The sequence below is a fragment of the Mytilus galloprovincialis genome, chromosome 7 (genome assembly GCF_965363235.1).
Source record: "Mytilus galloprovincialis chromosome 7, xbMytGall1.hap1.1, whole genome shotgun sequence".
Lineage (NCBI taxonomy): Eukaryota > Metazoa > Mollusca > Bivalvia > Mytilida > Mytilidae > Mytilus > Mytilus galloprovincialis.
The window spans coordinates 90596540-90619764 of record NC_134844.1 but is presented as its reverse complement, the minus strand read 5'-3'; the positions used below and the strand labels follow the sequence as shown (position 1 = coordinate 90619764).

Here is a 23225-nt window from a genome sequence, read left to right as displayed (position 1 = left end):
GAAAGTGAAAATAAGACATAATCACCTGATAATTGCAAATTTTGAATGTCAAAAAATATTCTTCTCTGAAACTACAAAAACAGTTGCAACCACATCTTCATTGGAGTATCTGTTCTAAGGAATATGTGTTTTTTTTTGTATGGCTCCTGTCAGTAAATCAATTAACTACCAAATAATACATTAGATTAAAATGTGTCTATCATGTTAATGGTCTCAATATGTTGAAGTACGTATTATAGATAGGGAAAATATAACAAGGTCAAATATGATCAGAACGTTAAGATCTACATACTTTCTGTCTTTATCCTAATTAACAGATCACCCCTAGAAGGAGTTATTGTCATTACGTAGGGTTTTTCAACTTTTTATCATGTCTTTTTACAGACTGTCTATTTAAATTAAAACTGTCTGTAAGACGACATCTTTTAGGAGTAATTAACCTTAAATGGCAAATGATAACAGTCTGTTGTTTTTATTTGTTTGCCTATTTAGTTAAAAAACTATAAAAGAAAAATGGAAACATAAAAGCCGACATGATCAGCCAGAGAAGATTAACAAATAAAGCATTCGTTTCATTATCATGAGATACTTTTAAAACTCTTTTAATTTTTAATTTGTTTCAATTTAACTTTACAGATATTGCCTTCTGGCCAAAGAAACGTCTTATAAGAAATACTTTTGAAAGGATGTCAGCGAGTGGTATAATACAAAGAAAAGATCTGTATCTTATTTGGGAACAAAAGCACTTCAATAAAATATCACCCTACAAAGAGTTCATATTTGATATGCTTATCCACCTTGATATTCTATCAGAGCAGCGTAGGTATGATATAACTACGGGAAGTCGGTTACCAGTGGAAAACTTCTTTGTTCCCTGTATGCTCACTCAAAGAAATGACACAAGATTCATGACCCATGAATGCACACCAGAGAAAGCCATTAGTCTAGCTTTTGTTTTCAAAGGGACAATAATACCACCAGCCTTACCAAATCGTCTCATTAGCGCATGTCTCAGTATGTGGACTGTGAAGACATATGAAGGAAAACAACTCCTATTTTCAGGATTCATTGGATTATCATTCGACAAAGCACATGATATTGTTGTATGTGTTGAAGGCAACAAGATATTGCTCTACATAGTCCATGAAACCTCCAATGGACTGATCGTACCAGATATTGCCACTGGTATCAAGGAATGCATGTATATAACATTGGAGAGAATCTCAGAATTCTATAAGTCCACAGTCCAGGCCACATCTATCAGCCAAAAACTACCCTTCCACATTGAATATGCATGCTCAAGGTTAGAATGTCATATCCCAGAAAAGGCAGCATTCACAACTGATGAATGGATCTGTTATAAACACAAGATTGTACATACTAAAGAAAAGTGGAATATTTGGAATCAAGATCAGGTATACATAAATCATATGGCTTTCATAGAATAAGTTTATTTGTTTTGGAATACTTTGCGGTTCTGCTATAGTTTTCATCTAAAGTACAAATTGCGATGTTTTAAAATGTCATCTTGTAATCTGTTTCTAGGTTTCATAGAATAAAGTTATGGATAGTTTATGTTGGAAAAGATAAGAATTATATTTTAGTGACTTTTTTTATATATATTTACAGGGTTTCCCCTGGGTCAATATTTTTTTTTGGCCTCCACTTGTGGCAAAACAATATATTTTTGGCCACTTTGTTATTTTTTTCGCCAAGTAACATAAATATATTTTTCGTTTAAAATTTCCTTTTTTTCTACCCCCTTCCCTCCTTAATAAGATGAGTTTGCCCCATTATTTTTTCAAACTTATCTTAGAGTCTACATTTAATGAATAAACACTAAACATTTACTTTTGAAAAGGAGAACTTTTTTTAACTTAAAAAGGGAAAAATTCATTATATTTTGAACAACTTTTCTAAAAGAAAAGCCACTTACTTTTAATAAATAAGATATAAGTCCCGGAATATAACAAAATTCTTCGACATATTTTGACCATATAATACCACAAAAATGTACAGTTCTTTGGGGACATTTCTTTAAAAGAAAAATATGTGCCCTTTTGTACTAAGAAGTGGTTTTTACAACAAAACAAAAGCTTTCATCACTTGAAATTAATCCCTCATTTAAGGTGTAGTCATTACATTGAATGGTAACTCTCATCATGCTCATTCGAGGGGATGTTTCCAACCTTTTGCATAGATTTCTTTTTTTTCTTTTCTAGACCATCGTAAATGAAAAAGTTGAGACGTAAAACTATGCTTGAAACACGTTGTTTATAAAGTACTCTCTCAAATCAATTATCTATATCAAAATCAACATGGCCAAAGGATAAAGTTTAAATCGGAGATTTTTCTTGCTTTTGAACATTTTTCGTCATAACAACCGTTTTCTATTCTGGACTATCATTAAAAGAAAGAGAGGAGATGTCAAAAATTTGCTTCGAACACGTGAGTCGCCAAGGGGTTAATAAATCCTTTATGTGACATGTGACGGACGCCATTTCACCATATCATTTTGTCAAACAATACCTTTATTAATTAGTCCTTTGTTGTCGACTCCTATAAAATGCAATCAGCTGATTATTGATTTCTTGTCAAAATCTTAAAGAGTTTAAGGTAAATTCCGAGTATTGTCTGATCAGGTAAAGTCCGAGAAATCCGTAAAAAAAGTAAATAAACAAGATAAGATAAATGACAATAAATCGTTATATATATTTCTTTCAACAAATTCTTTCTCAAATTTTAATCGCCACATTTACCATTATTTCCAGCGGAAACCCTGTATCTATACATATACCTTTTTAGCTTCGTTATTCTGTGTTTTCGTGTTAAAGTTGACTGGTTCTTTGTAATTTGTAAGTAATCTGCAATAATCAATAGCATGGTAAAGTTTTTAATGGAAATACAAAATGTGATGTCAACACTGTTTTCCTATTCACTTTAATTTAACATAGCGCGCCTTTTTCATATGTTTCAGGAAAAAGAACAATGTGAAGAGGACTGTCCAGGTAAATAACTTTAATTAGATATTACTGATCTATTCATTACACTAGTTTACACCTTGCTGCAACCCAAAGACGTTTTCGCCCCTAATCACATTGAGCTGTGAATCAGATTCAGATATCATTATTCTTTGAAATCCTCTCATTTTCTCTAAAATATCGTTTGCTGAATGTTTGAATGATCATAAAAGATAATACTTTTTACATGCAACAATATGCTTACGTTGAAAAATTGTTTCATATCAATATCGCATATCCTTGCTACAAATTCTCTGTTTTGCTCTGCATGCTCCACATGCTCCAATGATATTGTGATTTCAATCATACTTAGCAATTGATCTGGTTGTGCATATTCTACATTATTGCCATTGTACAGAAGACAAACGTAGAAATTATAGACCATTTTGCCTAACCGATTACAGTGCCCATATAGATTGATCCGTTGCTCTCGGTGTCATTTCAGGATTATGCTCCCCTTGTACCAAACACCAATTAGAAGGTTTTCATGGTTTTGTTCTACATTTTCTCCCGTTTTTTCATTGACAATGCTAGCACAAGTCTGAAACGTATATACCTTGACTGGGTTGCTATATAAAATTTGGTGGTGCAATTTCCCATACTTTGCTTAGTTCATTAATAATGCCACATGATGTTCAATTAGAGCATTATTATTGCTGTTTGACCAACGTTGAGACAGATTAATTAAAATCCTTGTCTAAGAATAAGACCTTTATTGGTTTGACCATCCAATCAAGTTAAGGCCGTTAAGCTACAAATAGCATGACTATCAGAATTTGAACGACAAAATTTCTTTATATGAGACGAATAAATTGTCTGAAGTCAGCGAAGCTATGAATGTGTTTTTGATTTGATAGATGCTTTTGTGCTTTTTGTCGAGCCTGCAACTTTTGTTGCAGAAAGCTCGACATAAGGATAGTGATCCGGCGGCGGCGGCGGCAGCTACGGCGGCGGCGTTAGCCAACTTCTTAAAAGCTTTATATTTTAGAAGGTGGACGACCTGGATGCTTCATACTTTGTATATAGATGCCTCATGTTACGAAGTTTCCATCAGTCACATGTCCAATGTCCTTGACCTCATTTTCATGGTTCAGTGACCACTTGAAAAAAAAGTTCAATTTTTTTGTAATGTTGAATTCTCTCTTATTATAAGTAATAGGATAACTATATTTGTTATTTGCGTACCTTGCAAGGTCCTTATGTCTGTCAGACAGTTTTCACTTGACCTCGACCTCATTTCATGGATCAGTGAACAAGGTTAAGTTTTGGTGGTCAAGTCCATATCTTAGATACTATAAGCAATAGGGCTAGTATATTTCGTGTATGGAAGGACTGTAAGGTGTACATGTCCAACTGGCAGGTGTCATCTGTCCTTGACTTTATTTTCATGGTTCAATGGTTATAGTTAAATTTTTGTGTTTTGGTCTGTTGTTCTCATACTATATGCAAAAGGTCTACTATATTTGTTGTATGGAATGATTGTAAGGTGTACATGTCTAGCGGGCAGATGTCATGTGACCGTGACCTCCTTTTTATGGTTCAGTGGTCAAAGTTAAGTTTTTGAGTTTTGGTCTTTTTATATAATACTATATGCCATAGGTCAACTATATTTGGTGTATGGAAATATTTAATGATCTTTATGTCAGTCGCGCAGGTTTTATTTGACCGTGACCTCTTTTTCACGGTTCATTGCACAGTGTTACGTTTTTGTGTTTTGGTCTCTTTTTCTTAAACTATAAGAAATAGGTCAACTATTTATGTTGTATAGAAGCATTGTTAGCTGTACATGTCTGCCTGGCATGGTTCATCTGACCTTGACCTCATTTTCAAGGTTCATTGGTCTTTGTTTAGTTATCTTGGTTAATGTTAGGTTTATGGTACAGTTTTTATAAAGCTTAACTTTTTACTTAGGACTATCAACATAATATCAATGATTAGTATAGAAGGCGAGACATTTCAGCGTGTGCACTCTTGTTTATATAATTGTTTGTTTTAAGATTGTAACACAGTGATGACTGCTGTACCCATATTTTGACTTTTTTATTTATCATGTCTGTTTTGTTCACGCATCGTTGTTATATAACGTAATTTGATGAGACTGTCGTAAAAGTGACAGGTTTAGCGCTATAAAACAAGGTTCAATCCACCATTTTCTACATTTGAAAATACCTGTACCAAGTCAGGAATATGACAGTTGTTGTCCATTTGTTTGATGTGTTTTGTCAATTTATTTTGCCATGTGATTAGGGACTTTCCGATTGAATTTTCCTCGGAGTTCAGTATTTTTGTGATTTTACTTTTTAGTTATTCTGAAAACAATGATGCCCCATAGGTAAGCTTTTGAAGAGTATATTTCCTATTCTGTAATTGAAGAACACATCTTTTAATTTGACGTTCATTATTTGAAGAACAAGAATCTGGTATCATCGCCATCAAACATTGTTTATAGCCGTTTAGTTTCACTTTGAACGGCATCAATAAACATCTCTGGATCTACAAAAATCGTTATGACACCTTTAATAGTTCGAATCGCTTCTCCCGGCAAACGTCATTTGAGTGACAATGCTCTGACATGAATACATTGTGGTCTTGTTTTACGCTTAGATGCTTTTAGTTTGTTAACCCTAAAGTTATCGTTTCTAAATTTTACATCCTTGGGTTTTGCACGAGGAAGCTTAACCACTTCAAACTTTTTGCTCATCTCTGAACTTGCCTCACACAGTTCTCGGTAAAGACTGTAAAGGTCGAAGTTCACCTGAGTTTTAAGATTTGTGTATGTTTCATCATCTGAATCTAAAAACCGCCAACCCAAGTAAGAAGCATGACATTGTTCAATCTTTGAATGAGCAGTTTATAGATCTTTGAGTTTTCAAGAGCTTTTATCGATTCATGTTCATAGTGACACTTTTGAAACCGATTAAATACTCGATGAAATTGCTTTTTTTTTTTCTTTTTCAGTGTTTTCTTTCTACCTATGGGTTTTTTGTTCTCCTTTAACATGTCCAAAGTCATGATGTTGCTTTGAATATAACTTGTAAGTCCAAAACTGTTAACTGCTGCATCTTTAATTTTATCATTTCAACATGTTCAACTTACAAAATAAACCACAAATGCTAAGTCCTACATTATTAGCTAATTAATCAGTTACACTGTTCACTTGCATTGTAAGGTCATTTATCTTCTGTAAATTGTAATCTTTAATCAGGCAGTGCAATACATATGTTGTGACTATTTATCATGTGTAAACTGTAGCTTTGTATCAGTTATCATCGGTAATTTGTACATTTTTCCTTTGATGTGTACTCGCTGATAATGTCAGTATCAGTGGACTGGCCTTGATATTAAAATTATTATGTCAGTACGCAAATGACATGCGCGAATGCAACGCGTAAGGATCTACTTTCCCCATTCATTCACAAAATTGCGCGCGATTTGAAGCACTTGTCATTGTTTGAAACTTTCACAAAGTTAGTTTAACCTTTTTGAACGGTTGTTGTGAAAATGTGAATAGAAAATGTATGAAAAACCCGATAGACTTTTAAATAAAATGCGTTATCTACACTATAAATATAATGATTATGAAGCTTTCCTTGCACCAGAGACGTACAACTAACATATCATCCATGATGTTCCAATCTGAGTTTTTACTGTTCCGAGTGTAGTTTTCCTTTTCTGTTTCGTGAGAAGTATGTGTTTTACCTGTTCAGTCACTATAAAGTATTACGATTCATATTTAGACGCAACACATAAATAGTGACCAAAAAGGTACCGCTATCGCATGAAGCTAGATAAAAAAAAAAATTACGCATTTTCGACATTTTTGTGGGACCATCTTTTTAAAAGATGTGGTTTCATTGTCAATATAACATGATAAAGACGGATATTCATAGAGCAAAGAACAAAAAAGTGAACATAGTATGGTCCGCAAATAGTCAAAAAGTAACATAAGGACCTAAGAGCTAAGGTTCCGCAGCTACCACAGTGCCTTTAAACTCGAAGTTTTATATTTCTGGTCCGTGTTAAAAATAAATGAACATGACTTTGAAAAAAGCAAGAATTATAAAAGTTGAGTGACGTCTATTAAAATGTTTGAAATAATTATGAAGTCGACAAGAAATGAGCTTGTTCAGATAATTTACAGTCAGATTACAATGCCTCCTGAAATGTCTGCTTACAGTGCTTTCTTACAATTATTTGAAATCATGGCGATGTGATCGTTTTCATGATAAACACTGAGAGAATAATGACAAGATAAATGTGATTTTACCCACTATACTACAAAACATTGAACTTAAAAGTGATGATATGCTGTCAGATTCATATCGTATCATTTTAATTTCTTACTATGCTTCAAGTTGTGAAAAATAAAGAAATTTGACTTACCGGTATGCTACCATTAAATTTGGCATTGTGAGTCATGTCCAAAGCAGCCGCATGCAATAATTCCTTTTCAATACTTTGTGCAAGAGAACACCATGTTTACTGCACTGTGACAAAATTTTAAATGACGTAATGCAGCCTGTGACGTCAAGTGTGATTCTACCAAATTCGACGCGAAAAAGAAGTTCGTTTGTTATTTTCTCTATTTTTGTAGTGATTTTTATTTTATTTTTTTAATTACCGATATACAAAATAAAGAAATTTTTGTTTTTGATACTGACTTTATCACAGAAAATATCAGGCTCGTCCTTCGGGCTCACCTGATATTTTACTGTGATAAAGTCAGTATTAAAAACAAAAAGTCCTTTATTCTATATTTACAGCATATATTTAGTGATCCAATGTAAATTGTACTTGTCAGGCATATTTTGTTGTTGATGATGATGATGGAAGTGTTTAAATACTGGCTTGCTTTATAGCCCTGGCACGGTCGGTTTGTGGTTGTCCTGTCTTGCATGTCTTGTGTATCACAATCCTGAAAAGGTCGATCGGAATTGTCAGTCCGAAATAGGTTAAATTCACTGTATTAGTGGTATGTATTGTTTTAAACAGGTTTACAAGAAGATGCCCTGATCCAGATTCCAAGTGATATTGAACTACAAAGATTTTCATCAAGATTTGACGAAACCACAATACGAGAATTGGCCATACATCTTGGAATGACTTTCCAAGAATGGGATGATCTCAAAAGTAATAATCCGAGATGTGTTCAGATTGTCAAGTATAGAATAATGGTCAACTGGAGAGAAACATGTTCAGGAACTTTTAAGAAAATGTGGAATGCTTTAACAAAGATGGAGTTAACTACCCATATGCTCTGCCAAGTAAGCTATCTTTTTATTATTTATTTTAGTTTTTGGTTTTAAATGAATACTTATGTAATTTGTAAAGATTCACATATTCTCTGCATCAATCTGTGCATGATTGTTACAAACCTCGTCAGCACTTCTTTGTTGATATGAAATATCAATGATTCTTTCATGTTCTGTATTTTTTTTGTTTAAGGATTTCAAGATATTGGAGACATTACGTTTTTTTTAACCCCCCATTATTCTTATTTGGCACAAATTTTCGAACTTTTTGTTTTAAAATACTCTTCAATTTTGTGTTTGATTTGGCCTTCAACTGTCTTGATTCGAGCAGTAATGAGTCTTGTGTTAACGAATAATTAAACACGTGTACTAACCTTTAATAGTTATCAAAGGTACCACGCTTGTAATTTAATACGTCGGACGCGTGTTTAGCCTACATAAGACTCATCAGTGATGCTCAGATAAAAACCTTTATGAAGGCAAACAAGTACAAAGTTGCAGAGCATTGAGGACTGCAAATTCCAAATACGGCTAGGTATCTTTGCCTGGGATAAGAAACTCCTTAGTATTTTGATAAATGCATACTTGATCTCGACCTCATTTCCTGGATCTGTGAATTAGGTTCTGTTTTCGTGGTCAATTCCATATCTCAGATACCATAAGCAATAGGGCCAGGTTAAGGGTTAGTCTACTCAGAGTTCGCACAATCTTTTTCCCCTGGTGGTCCTTGAAGAAAATCTACTGGTCCTCATTATTAGTTCTATTGAAAAATACTAAAATTGTGTCAGTCCTACGCAAAATGTTGGTGGTAAAATCTTGAGTACTGACACTTTTCGCGAACTCTGAGTCTACTATATTTGATGTATGTAATGATAGTAAGGTGTACCTGTCCAACTGGCAGTTGTCATCTGACCTTTACCTCATTATTGTGGTCCAGTGGTTAAGTTAAGTTTTTTGTGTTTTGATCTGTTTTTATTATACTTTATAAAATAGGTCAATTATATCGGGTTTATGGAAATATTTTACTACTTTCATGTCAGTATGGCAGGTTATATTTGACCTTGATCTCATTTTCATGGTTCATTGCTCAATGTTAATCTTTTGTGTTTTTCGTAAACTTTAAGCAATTAGTCAACTACTTTTGGCGTATTGTGTGATTGTAAGGTGTGTCTGTCTGGCAGGTGCCATCTGACCATCACCTCATGTTAATGTTCTATTGGGCAATCATCAGTTTTCCTGGCTGAATAGATATAAGAAGATGTGGTTTGATTGCCAATGAGACAACTCTAGAATCATCGGAGCATTAGCACTCAACAGCAAGCTATAAAGGCCCCAATGAATAGTGTAAAACTCTTCAAACGGGAAAATTAACTGGCTAATCTATATAAAAACGAGAAACAAGAAACACTTATGAACCACATCAACAAACGACAACTACTGAACATCCAATTTCTGACTTAGGACAGGTGCAAACAGATACAGCGCATTTAAGCGTTTAAATAGTTTCATGATTACCAACCTTCACCCATACCTCAAACAATAGTGTAACATCACAACAAAGAAAGACAGACTTTAAGATATCAATTGAAATTGATTAACTTAACCAAAAGACATATTAACACATGTGAACATACACTGAACGAATAAATTTAGTCTGACACAATCACTACAAACCAGTAAAAGTCTGAAATGGCCTATATCTGTAATCGACAGTACTGATTTTAACTCGATTTGTCTACATTGGGCTGACATTTGCTTGATAATACTCGACTGTAGTCTGAACCATACTTTACCGTCTAAAGTTATCTTCAACTTTGATTCGACCAGTACATTACCATTTTATTTGCGTCTAAATCATGCACCATATAGTTAGAACCATACTCGACGTTGTGTGAACCAAACTCGACCAGTCTTGACCTTCAAATTTAGTGTTGTCTAGTCTGAATTACCCCATCTAACTTAATCATAAATTGATCTTTAAAAAAATACAGGTTATTTGTTAGTTTGGTTCATTGCTGCCAAAATTAAAGGATTTAGTTAATAGGTAAAAAAAACTAGAATTATTGAAGTTCGGACTAAATTTAGAAAGTCACCTTTAAATTTGTTTATTACTTTTCAAATTGACTTGGATTTTCATAAAACTATACAGGTTTTTCGGTTATATATTGATCTTACTGAATTCCAGGTTGTTTTGTGATAAGTGTATTGCTGTAAAATTTAAGCATTTAATTAATCTAGGTAAAAAAGCTAGAATTTCAGTTCGCAATAAATTTATAACCTTTTCAAATCAACTTGGATTTTCATCAAACTTTACAGCTATCTCAGTTGTAAATTGATCTTACTAAATTCTAGGTTGTTTGGTACTTTGGTTAATTGCTGTAAAATTTAAGGATTTAATTGATAGGTAATTTTAGATCAGCTAGAATTTTCAGTTCTACAGAATGTTGATACTCACCTTTAAATTTGTTAAAACCTTTTTTCAAATTTACTTGGATTTTCATAAAACTATCGGCTATCTCAGTTGCTAATTTATCTTATTGAGTCCCAGGTTGTTATGTTGTTTGACATAATGCTGTCAAATTTAAGAAATGATAAATCAAGGTAAAAAAAGGCCCGAATTTTCAGTAAGGACTAAGATCAGATAGTCATCTTGAATTTTTTTCAAAGCAACAGCTTTTCAAAATGTACAGGTAGCTTCATTATATATTTATGGTTTAGACTGAAGAAATAGGTTGAAAATGGGTTAAGACTGTTTCAGACTGTTTTCAATGGCAAAGATAAGGGTAAAATACTAATCAGTACGGTCGTGTATGGTTAAGACTGGGTAATGTCGAGTAGAATTCAGACCAATTTAGACTGGTCGAGTTAAATTCAGTATAGTTGAGTACAGATATCTGCAATTTCAGACTTTTTCCTGGTTTGTAGTGAATATAAATACAAAATCAACAAAAAAAAGGGGTGACATGTTTCCTGGATACTATAAGGAAAAGGTCAACTGTATTTGATGCATCGAATGATTTTATGACTGTCCCTCATCAACATTCCGAAATTAACTCAAATTAGTGTTACCCAATGTGCATGAAACTTTGGTGATTTGTAAATATCTATGGACGTGAGCTCCTTGTCATTAATTTAAGATTTTAAGATTCCGAGAAATGGGGTTTAATTCATTAAAAAAGTTAGGTTTCCAGTTTTCGGACAATAAGTCATGAATGTTTTCTCCAATTTGAAAGAAACTTTGATCAATTGTCTTTATTTATTGACATAAGCTCCCTTTTCCAGTTTTCTAACAATAAATCAGTTCTCGTGAAACTTTGGTGAATTGTATTTTGATTTTTATAAATTTTAGCCTAGTAGTCAGCACTTCGGTGTTGACATGAATTTCAATTATGTGGTTAATTTCCTATTTCAAAACTTTGAATTTTTCGAAAAACTAAGGATTTTCTTATCCCAGGAATAGATTACCTTAGCAGTATTTTGCACAACGTTTTGAATTTTAGATCCTCAATGCTCTTCAACTTTGTATTTCTTTGGCTTTACAACTATTTTGATATGAGCGTCACTAATGAGTCTTACGTAGACGAAACGCGCGTCTGGCGTATTCAATTATAATCCTGGTACTTTGATAACTAATTAGATCAAAAGTTTCCAAGTTATTCATTAACAAGGGTGATATTCCAGTTTTCAGACACTACCTTTAAAGTGCTTTGAGCAGTATTCATTATTTGTTTATAGTCTGACAACAGATTTACTAAGTATTGCGCAACAGCACAGTGTATTGCCCACCAGCAAGAAATCTTGAATTGAACATAAATTCAATTAATATAAACAATTTCAAGTTCTTTGACTTCATTTATTCAGAAACCTATAATATGTCAAATATGCAATTACAATCCAAATTCAGAACTGTATCAAGCTTGCTTATTGTGTTCATTTTTGCCCCAACTGTTCATGGTTGGACCTCTGCGGGCATATCCAGCTACCTTCCAGCAGTTTATTCTTTTAAATGTACATGTATACAGTCCTACTAAAATATATATCCATATCATTAAAAGTCTAAAAGAAACAATTTACGATGCATGTACTTGACAATATGTATCATCATTCATGTGTTAGATTAAACACCACCGTCTGTTTGTGCATCCGTCCGTTCGTCAGTCCTGTTCTTCGCAACTCTTTTGAAACCACACCACAGAATTTCATGAAACTTTATAGATAATAAGGACATACAATGTAGATGTGCATATCAAGTGGAAATTATTATTCATTTTTTTTAGGAGTTATGCCCCTTTGACTTATGTGTGGGGAAGTGGGGTATGTGAGCGTGCTCACAAAAGGTCTTTAATTCCATAAAGTATTGTATTTTAGGTACTGTAATTTGTTAAAAACTATAATAAGTTATTTATCCGATTATTGAATGTTTGTTAATGTTGAACATCCAGTGGACAAGAAAATATTTACAATACATACAATAAATATATGTCCTTTTGTAATAATTAGGGCTGACCTTAATGAATGGTGGAAAATTGAGAGTAATTCCTACAGGGACAGAAATTTTCAAGGATTTTACTGCCAGTTGGAAAAAGACCAAGAGTGACCATATGGCTATTCCACAACCACCCTTGAGGGTTTCCTCCTTATTCTAGATATTTTTAATAAATTTCCACTGATCTTTCAATAAGATTTCAACGTATTTTCCTGTCAATCTTTCAACAACAAAAATTCTCTTTTGAAACAAAAAGAAAATAGATATTTATTCATTGCAAACCGAGAATAGTACTATTTCCCTGAATTGCAATTGGAAGACTTAGCTGCACATATTATACTCTTTGTTTTGACTTAATTTTAATCAGACACTTTTCCTTCAATGCCAACTAATAGTTACATAGTACCTGCAATTTGTCGATAGACCAAAGGATGTAGGCATTTAAGAAATAAACCAGCAATACATTTCGTACATAATCACTATTTTGTATTATGCTGGCGAGAGTTGGGTATTATATCAAAATGTCGGGAACTTTCGGTATCTTCCATGTGCATGATTTCTGCCTCCGTATACTCTGGTTCTGGCATACCCACATTGACCATACTTATCAAAACCTGTTTCGCAGACTGAAAACTTTTAATTACTATCGCTCTTCCAACTAAACATTTTACGCTACAACATAAATGCTATATTGAGAGACAATATATAACACTTCATATAAAAAAAATGCTTTATTCATAAGAAAACAAATAAAGTTTAAATAAAACAAAAGTTAATCATCCCCCGCGCAACGAGTTGAAGAGGACATCGAAATACCAACAGACATCCTTCTCTCCATCCCTCCGTACGGTCTTGTATGGCGCTCTAACGTTTACAGTTTTTAAATCAGCTTGGATGCATTTCGAAAATTAGTGCCGATCAAAAAAAAAAAATTAAGAGTAATGCCCCTTGGAAACATTCATTAAACAGCGTTAGCGCTTTTATTAGTTCAATGCTTGCCACATTTTTATATAACGTATATTATAGATTTATATCTACAATGCTTTAGACGAATTTCGAAAATCAGTGCCGATAATAGAGGGGCATTATGTTTTTTCTGGTCTGTTGGTTTTTCGTTCATCCGTCCGTTCGTCCGTCCGTCTGTCCCGCTTCAGGTTAAAGTTTTTGGTCAAGGTAGTTTTTGATGAAGTTGAAGTTCAATCAACTTAAAACTTAGTTACACATGTTCCCTGTAATATGATCCTTCTAAGATAAATGCCAAACTAGAGTTGTTTGCTCTTTGTGCTTTTTTGTTAAATACTTGTTTGTTTTGAGATTGTGACACAATGACGACTGATGTACCAATATTTTGTCTATTTTACCTATACTGTCTGTTTTGTTCACGCATCATTGTAAATATTATGGAATTTGATGCGACTGTCATACAAGGGAGAGGTTTAGCGCTATGAAACCAGGTTAAATCCACCATTTTCTACATTTGAAAATGCCTGTACCAAGTCAGGAATATGACAGTTGCTGTCTATTCGTTTGATGTGTTTTATCATTTGATATTGCAATTTGATTAGGGACTTTCCGTTTTGAATTTTCCTCGGAGTTCAGTATTTTTGTGGTCTTACTTTTTTATTTGTTAGAACCTATTTGCCTTTTGACAAAACATATGTGTTTTAATGATTGTTAAATATAAAGTATAATGATAACGCAGTTAGATAAAATAAATGCATTCAGATTATCAAGCAAACTGAGTGCTTAAATTTAAATTGCGATTGATTCGTGCAATTTGCATTAAACCTCAGATTTGTAGAAACTGAGATTTGCAAAAGGGTTATGAAAAATGATAGTAGATGTATATATTCACTTTTCTATTCACAACAATGCAACATTGCCTTCAACTGACGTGTGCAAGAATCTTCACCCAATTACATATTTCTAATAAAGGTGTTTAACATCATCATTATCTTATTGTATTCAAAGTCAACTATTTCAATTCAAAAGCAACCAAAAATTCAGCAACATTTTTTTGGTGACCAGTCAGCAGTCTTCACGTATTGCTTTTCTTTTTTTAAGGAAATCAAATTGTTTTATGAAATCGAATGCAAAACGTTACATGTGTGTTAATCAAACCCATCATTCCATATCAAGTTAAAACATTACAACCCGATGAAATTGTGAAACAAATATTCGAGTGTCCTATAGTTATCAAAAGTACCAGGATTATAATTTTATACGCCAGACGCGCGTTTCGTCTACATACGACTCATCAGTGACGCTCAGATCAAAATAGTTAAAAAGCCAAATCAATACAAAGTTGAAGAGCATTGAGGATCCAAAATTCCAAAAAGTTGTGCCAAATACGGCTAAGGTAATCTACTCCTAGTCTGTATGCCTTTCAGTCCGTTGTCCTCCTGTTCTTCTTGTTGTTGGTCTACCTTGGGGTGATACATGTTTAAGGATGATCACTGTAATATTTTGATATCATCAACTTGAAACGCAGTACACATATAATCTATATTTATTTCTAAAATATTTTTGTAGGTTAAACGAATCAGAAAGAGACAGTGGGGTATGTTTTTCAATTAAGTCAAATTAATATATCGATGAAAGCCAAACCTAGGTTTACTATTAAAACAGTTGATTTATTGTGCTTATATTTCATAATCAGTCAGGGGCATTACTTAAACAAGTAACAATTAAAATTACCTATACAAGTAATGTTGAAAACGAGGCTAATTTAAATATAACTTATATAAGTTATTTTTCTTAATATTATTTTTATAGGTGTCCAAGAATACAGATTTTACTAGCTTTAGATAATTTTCACAGTTATCTGATTATTTTTCCCTTGATATATAAAAACTAATTCTTCAGAAACACTAATTAACTTTCCCACGCACTTATCTTTCATACCGACGCTTCTGGGTCAAAGATTGGTTTCTTGGGACTATTAAATTATCATTTTCCTCTAAAATCTTGAAGGTAGACTGATATAAATAGATAGATACTTGTGAATTAATTAAGACCTGAAGTTATTTATAATTTGTAACCTAAATCAATTACATATGTGCCTTAGATAAGTGTAATTGCTATTTTTTTCAAAAATGTATAAAATAACTTATTCAAGTAATATTTTTGTCATTATTTTCAAAGTAACCCTTTATCTCTATACTCCTCTCAAATCTGATAAATTCTTTATTTTGTGATATAAAATGTTGTTTAAAATCATGAAGACTACATTTAGTCTATGTTTCTATTGAAAATTAAAATAACTCTATTAAGTAATTTTATTATTTTTTAAAATAAAAAATTACTTATATAAGTAATTAAATAAAATAACTTGTTTAAGTAACGCCCCTGACTGATAATGTTAGTTTTTAATGGTGGAGGTAGCCGGAGTGCCCGGAGAAACTCGCCAATCATCTGTAAGAAAACAGACACTACCATATAGTCACTTACGATTAGAGCTGAGCGCACCTGTTACATGTGGGATTCAAACTCACAACCTCAGTGGTGACAGGCTAGTGATGCAATAGTTGAACTTCTTAGACCGCTCCGCCACCAAGGCGAAACAGTTGATGGAAGTTAGTTACATATAGGTGTATATAATATGATTATATTGAGATTCGCGTAAGCTTGTTATGCGCTTTTATACAATGCAGTCTGATTCGCATTCTATTTTTACTTTATCATTGGCTCAACGAGCAAGTAATTTAATGGGCAATGGATGATCTTTAAATTAATTATAGTATAACTAATCGCCGTATTTGAATATCAATAATAAGACAACGCGTGACCGAACGACGCATGGATTAAACGAGTGCGCAGCACGAGTTTAATCCATAGCGGCGTTCGGTCACAAGTTGTCTTATTTTTGATATTCAAATACGGCGATTAGTTATTCTTTTTATTACATTGGTAAATGGCTTTTTTTTATGAAATTAATGTAGAAAATGTAAGGAACTATATCTTTTTCCTACGCATTGACAATTTGTTTTGATCCGACGTTATCGACGTCTTGACAACGCCTATTGTTGCATGACGTCAGAGAGTGAAATAACCACGTTTATTTCACATGTGAAATTATCGGTTTTTATCTAACTGGGAAATCAATGTAATTCATTGCAACCAATGTAATAAATTCATTATAACTTCATGCTATTTGTAGTGTCATTGAAAACAGCCTATGTTTTTTATTTTATATTTTTATTGTGCTTTTTACTTGTTATAGGAGAAAAAAATATTTCAAAACGATAAAATACCTAACATGTGTTTGCTTATATTAATGAATTTGCTAATGATTACAAATAAATCTTCATTCTTAATAATTTAAGCTAGTATCTTGAAAATGTTGATTACAAAATTTCGTGCAGTAAATAATTAAACTCATTGAAAAAGAATAAGTGGTTTCGGTAACTTTGATGGGAACTTCGAATGCTTAACTTAATATTTCAGAGGGTCGAAAAATCAAATAATATGTATGGATATTTTGTGCCGACAGTACCCGTACGAAAAACATGACACGTACTCCGGCTGGACAGTAGCCGTACTGAGAACCGTACTTATAATAATTATTTGGACTTTTCTTTGAATGTGTTATAATGGATAACCCGGCTGGACTTTCAGCGAAATTAGCCGTAAACCGGCTCGAAATATTTAAATTAGCAGGAGTCCGGTTCAGAAAGTCCAGCTGGACTTTCATAAAAGTACGTCTGAAAAAATCCAGCCGGCATTTCTGGCAAAAATATGGCCTCTATAAAGTTCAGCTGGACTTTACAAAGTCCGGCTGAACTTTAAGAAGTCCAGCTGGACTCATAAAAGTTCAGCTGGACTTCAAAAAGTTCTGTTTGACCTTTAAAGATGATCTCAGCAGGGGCTGATCCACAAAAAAAAGGGGTGGTTCCACCCCCGCAGAACCCTCCCTCTTGATTACTACTGCTTAGTTTTTCTTCAGATGGTGGATTCGTCTGTTATGATATGCATCCCTTGTTATAATCTGAAAATAAAAAAATAAAACCAGATGGCATTATATACAATGTATATATATATGCATATACTGCTTATTTCTTTTTCTTTTTTCTACTGTCTTACTGGCAAAATCAAGAAACGGGGAATTGTGAAGCTAAATGCTTACTCCTAAAAATGTGTGGTTATAATTATCATGATTTATATATATTAAGACTACTGACTAAATAAATTTAAAGTGCATATGCAGTAAAGCTTTGAAAATCACTGAAACTGAAATATTTTTCATAATTAAGTATTTAATGTAGTTTTTTTTAATTCTTTTTACTCTTCAAAAATAAAAATTAAGCTATTTATAATGTTGTAATCATTTCATCAATATGTTGAAGAAAAAAGAGCATATCAGATTGTACTTACCAGAATATGCAATCCAAAATACATGCAAACAGCAATCTTCCTAAATTGAAATTGATGCCAGTCAGAAGGATCCATCTTCTCTAATATAATGTGAAAAGAACTACTTCCAAACATTTGCTTAATACATCCAATGTAAATTTCTCATTTTGTTTAAGAAAGAAGACACATCTTCCTGTTTATTCCAAATTCAAATTTTGTGATATTGCAATACATGAGGTTGTTTGAGGAGCTGTGAACATTTTTCTTCTTATGACTTCTTGCATATGTCTTAATTTTGAATATGTGATATATTAAAGAAAAGCAAATCAATTATTAATTTGTTCAATTATGAAATGTTTAATAAAAGTGAAAGTTATTGCAGATATATGTATTTAGAAATGTGTTATCCTTCAAATGGCCTCATGATCAACCTCTGTGTAGATGCTACTTCCTGTGGCCTGTCCAGACTGAGGTTAATTGAAAACAGATGGCACTCTCTACAAGACTACTGCTATTAAATCACTGTTATGGCTCAAGTTTCTAATTGTTATTAAAGAATGATGATAATTATTTATTTAATGCATTCATCTTATTAAATATAAATATACTAGAAAATGTATAAATTTAACCTATTAATAGATGCAATTTTGCTAGGGGTTTTATTTCATGAAAAAGTAAAGATGTTAAATAATTGTTGAAAACATATTAACTGGAAAATAATTCAATCAAAATTATATCACCTATATTAAATTTCAACTTTCCATTTACAGTCTAGATCTATTTTAAATATTTTATAATGGAATTGAAAATTTTAGGGGAAAAGATCACATCTTATAGTTTGATCTTAAAGTATATATTGTAAAAAAATATGATATCATGATTATAACTTGCAAATTTTCATTTATAACTCTTTTCCATTTTGATAGAAATTGTTCCTTTCAAAGAACAGAATCCTAGCGACAAACTTTTTATTTCTGTAAGGGAAGATTTAGCTGATGAAAATTTTCTAAGTCTTAATTCCTGCTCATAAATGACTGTAAAATTTTCTAAGACAAAAGTCCTGCTGATCATTCTACAGAAAGAATAATTTCCCTCAAAAGTCCAGCCGTGTTTATTTTTTTGTCAGAATTACAAAAAGTGCGGTTGGACTTTTAAGAAAATACCGGCTGGCAAATAACCAAAGTATAAGAAAAAGTACGTGTACGGCTCATGTCAGACTGGACTTTTCAAAGTCAGACTGGAATACGTCTCAAGTCCAGCTGAAGTCCAGTTGAACTCCTGTTGAAATTTTCGTACGGGTTGTTATCATATAAACATAAGATGATGTTGTATGATCTGATGATTGCCATTGAGACAACTCTCTGCCTCGCTACCAAATGACGTACACGTTAACAACTATAACAGTATAAAACTACGGAACTTTTCAGTTAATTTTTATCACAAATGTTTTGGGCTCAATGGTTTTGAATGTTGTCTTTTTTTCTTTGTCGCTAACTAGACATAGGTGTGTGTGTGTCGTTGCTACGGAGTCCATTTTAATCCTTCAAATGATATGACAGTTTGACTATGTATATCAAAGTATTGGAAAACTCTAAAGAATATCAAAGAAGCTGGCGAAAAAAACTTTAGTATGCCAAAATGCAATAGTGATAAATAGGGGGCATTTTTTTCTGTAGTAGTTTGAAATTGAGACATTTTTAGGTTTTAGTTTAAGTGGTTTAAGTGTTAAACTATGAGTTTGAGGTCATATCAACCTGAACCAAAAGGTAAATTGAAATAAACTTTATAAGTATTGTTGTCTTGAAGCATTTTATTATGATTTGAACTTTTTAAAATCACATACCATGTATGGGGTTTGACTCTAAATTTAGTTTGACATAGGCATATATGGGTATGGATATAGATTCTTGTTTTCGTTTTGTCTTTGATAACGTTTTGTATTGACTCTCTTACTTTCAGTACAAGGCAAGTTGGCAAGGACAATACATATTGATTTCAATACTGGCTGTATGTTAAAGTATCAATCCACCACACACACTAATATATTTGTTTATTAGTTGTTGCTACATTGTTAGGTATTGATGCATCCCTGACTTTCAAATGATAAGGTTAAATCCAGATAAGCCCTTATAATCAAGTGAAAATATATAGAAATCGTCAATTGAATACTTATATGAGTGCCCTTTAACCAATTGTTGGCATTTTTTGTAGCAGAAAATATAGTAGATTAATTCGTGTTTCCCAGTCTTCAGTTTTCTATGTTGTGTTATATAGACTGTTGTTTGACTTTTGGTGATTTTGATTTTTTGCCATGGCATTGTCAGTTCATTTTCCACTTGTGAGTTTGACTATTCCTTTGGTGTAATTAGCCTCTTTAGGGGTAATTTCCCTTGAATATCAATGTCTACCCATTTTTATTTTTTTTTGCTCTTTGTTATTATCATATGAACTCGCAGACAGAAATTGATACTTTCAACAGTAAATATGATATGTAAAACAAAATATAAAAATAAGTCAACTTCACCAAAAGTATAAGTGGACTTTTAATCAAATTAGTTGCCCTTGAAAGATGATATATAGCCAATGAAGACTTGCTTCGACTTATTGCCAGTGACAAACCCTCCTTTTGGTATTGGCAAGTTTGATCTATAACAAGTGAACACCTGCCTCGACTTATTGCCAGTGACAAACCCTCCTTTCGGTTTTGGTAAGTTTGATCTATAACAAGTGAACACCTGCCTCGACTTATTACCAGTGACAAGCCCTCCTTTCGGTATTGGTAAGTTTGATCTATAACAAGTGAACACCTGCCTCGACTTATTGCCAGTGACAAACCCTCCTTTCGGTTTTGGTAAGTTTGATCTATAACAAGTGAACACCTGCCTCGACTTATTACCAGTGACAAGCCCTCCTTTCGGTATTGGTAAGTTTGATCTATAATAAGTGAACACTTGCCTCGACTTATTGCCAGTGACAAACCCTCCTTTATGTTTTGGTAAGTTTGATCTATAACAAGTGAACACTTGCCTCGGCTTATTACCATTTAAAAAACATATTTCATGTATTGGTTCGTTTGATCTATAACTAGTGAACATTTGCCTCAGTTTATGATCAGTGATAAACCCTCTAAGATATTGGTAAGTTGAACATTTGTCTCGACTTATAACCAGTGACACAACTCCCTTTCGGTGTTGGTAAGTTTGATATATAACTAGTGAACACTTATCTTGACTTATTACTAGTCACAAACCCTCCTTTAAGTATTCGTAAATTTGATTTATGCACACAAATTAGGAAGCAGTATAATTTTATTATGCCCCTGTTGTAGCGGAGTAGTCATTATCCTTGTCTGTCTTTACGTCCAGCAGTATGCCCGTAAGTCCCTAAATTTGTTTCCGTTCTCTAACTTTAGTTTTCCTCAACCAAATGTTATGAATCTTATATGCAATGCTTATGATCACGAAACACAGATCAAGTTTGAATTTTGGTGGCGTCACTTTTACCTTTTTTTTTTAGAGTTATGCCCCTTTACAATTAGATGAATTGTTGATTTTTTCGTTTCCGTTCTTTCACTTTAATCTGCCTCAACTAAATATTAGGAATCTTATACAAAATGCATATCACCACAAAACCACAAAACTCAGATAAAGTATAAATTTGGGAAGCGTCACTTTTATCGTTCTTGAATTATGCCCCTTCATGACGTGATCTGCAAGTGACGGCAGCATCTGTGTCCCATTGACACATTCCTCATTTATTCGTAAAGTAAGTCAACCTTTTATAGAATCAGTAATGAATATGCAGTTGTATTGTGTGAAATAAATGCATTTAGAAATTGTTAAAGGGTGCATGCTTTCAATGCTTCAAAACACCAGTGCTCCTTTTTGAGTGAAATTGCTTTGATTTAAACCTTTATTTTTGTCACGGTTTATGATGTAAGTGTTTTTGCTAGAAGATGACAAACTGGTTAATCAATTTATATTTATATTTCGAAACATTATATATATGTATATGTTGGATGAACTTGTGTTTATAGTATTAACTTTTCGTAAATAACTTAATAAAAAAAAAGAATATTTGACAGATTTCAATGAAGAGTACTTGGATTTAATTCCAACAGATGAAATATTAGATGAGCTAGCACAAGTAATTGGTGTAGTATCTATCCCACTTGGTATAGAATTAGGATTACCTGTAACATCATTAGATATAATCCAGTATAACAATGGATGGAATTTAGTGGCAGAATGTAAGGAAATATTATTCCAATGGAGAGAAGATAAAAAAGTGAAGCCCACTATAGGTGTGTTGGTTAAAGCCTTGGGAAATGTAGGGAGAGGTGCTAGATGTTTGGAGGAAATCATTAAAACAGTTGGAGTAAAGAAATATATTCCACTTGAGAAACAAGGAAAATTTAAAACATTCATGAAAAAACTAAACCCTTTTCAATAGCAGAAGTAATACGAAAACAGTTGGCTTTATAGAACCATCTTTTTCACATTATCTTGCTTGGTTTTAGTGTAAAATCTAAATGCTGTCAATATTCACATTCAACCGATTCAAAATAAGTAAATATGGTTGAATAGGCTGTACAATTATATAGTTTAATGTAAAGCAGAATACCACAACACTGTCAAAATAATGTTATTAAACTTTAATTAGATTCCACATCAGTTAATTTAATCCTGCACACAGTTACTGAACATAATATCAAAAATCATAAATATGTGTCAGTAATTTATCAGGCTCCCTTTGGACAGGAAATCTCAGAAAGACCTATGCAATAACTAGTTGATAGAGCCCTTGTTATCCATTTGCAGAGTTGATTTTTTTTTATTCATTTTGGGGGGGGGGGGGGGTGCTTTTACACGAGTCTACGATATGTAACAGTATGTTGTGAAAACTATTCCATATTCTCTTTTTTGTTGAGAAGGTGAGGTGAGGCGCTAAAATGTTTTAGGTTCAGTCTGTTTTTATTTCTGTCTGACCTTGACGAAGCCAAAAAGCCAGACATAGCTATGCTATTTTCGGTGGCAGCTTCAACAATGTATTAGTTTGTGAGTAGGTCTAGTTTATGGTGAACCACTAGAGGTTGGTCGATGATGTTTAGTATGC

The 23225-nt window shown here is 32.9% G+C and overlaps 1 protein-coding gene across 1 annotated transcript in view; it reads left to right on the top strand.

Annotated features, from left to right (window-relative positions):
- Positions 1-22936, top strand: part of LOC143083962 (uncharacterized) — a 58378-nt gene extending 35442 nt beyond the window's left edge. Inside the window, exons 5-9 of the mRNA XM_076260379.1 lie at positions 637-1415; positions 2978-3008; positions 8013-8284; positions 15291-15318; positions 22195-22936. Of these exons, the coding sequence (XP_076116494.1) occupies positions 637-1415; positions 2978-3008; positions 8013-8284; positions 15291-15318; positions 22195-22562 (1478 nt within the window). The 3' untranslated portion in view covers positions 22563-22936. The remainder of the gene's footprint in view (positions 1-636; positions 1416-2977; positions 3009-8012; positions 8285-15290; positions 15319-22194) is intronic.
- The last annotated feature ends 289 nt before the right edge of the window (positions 22937-23225 follow it).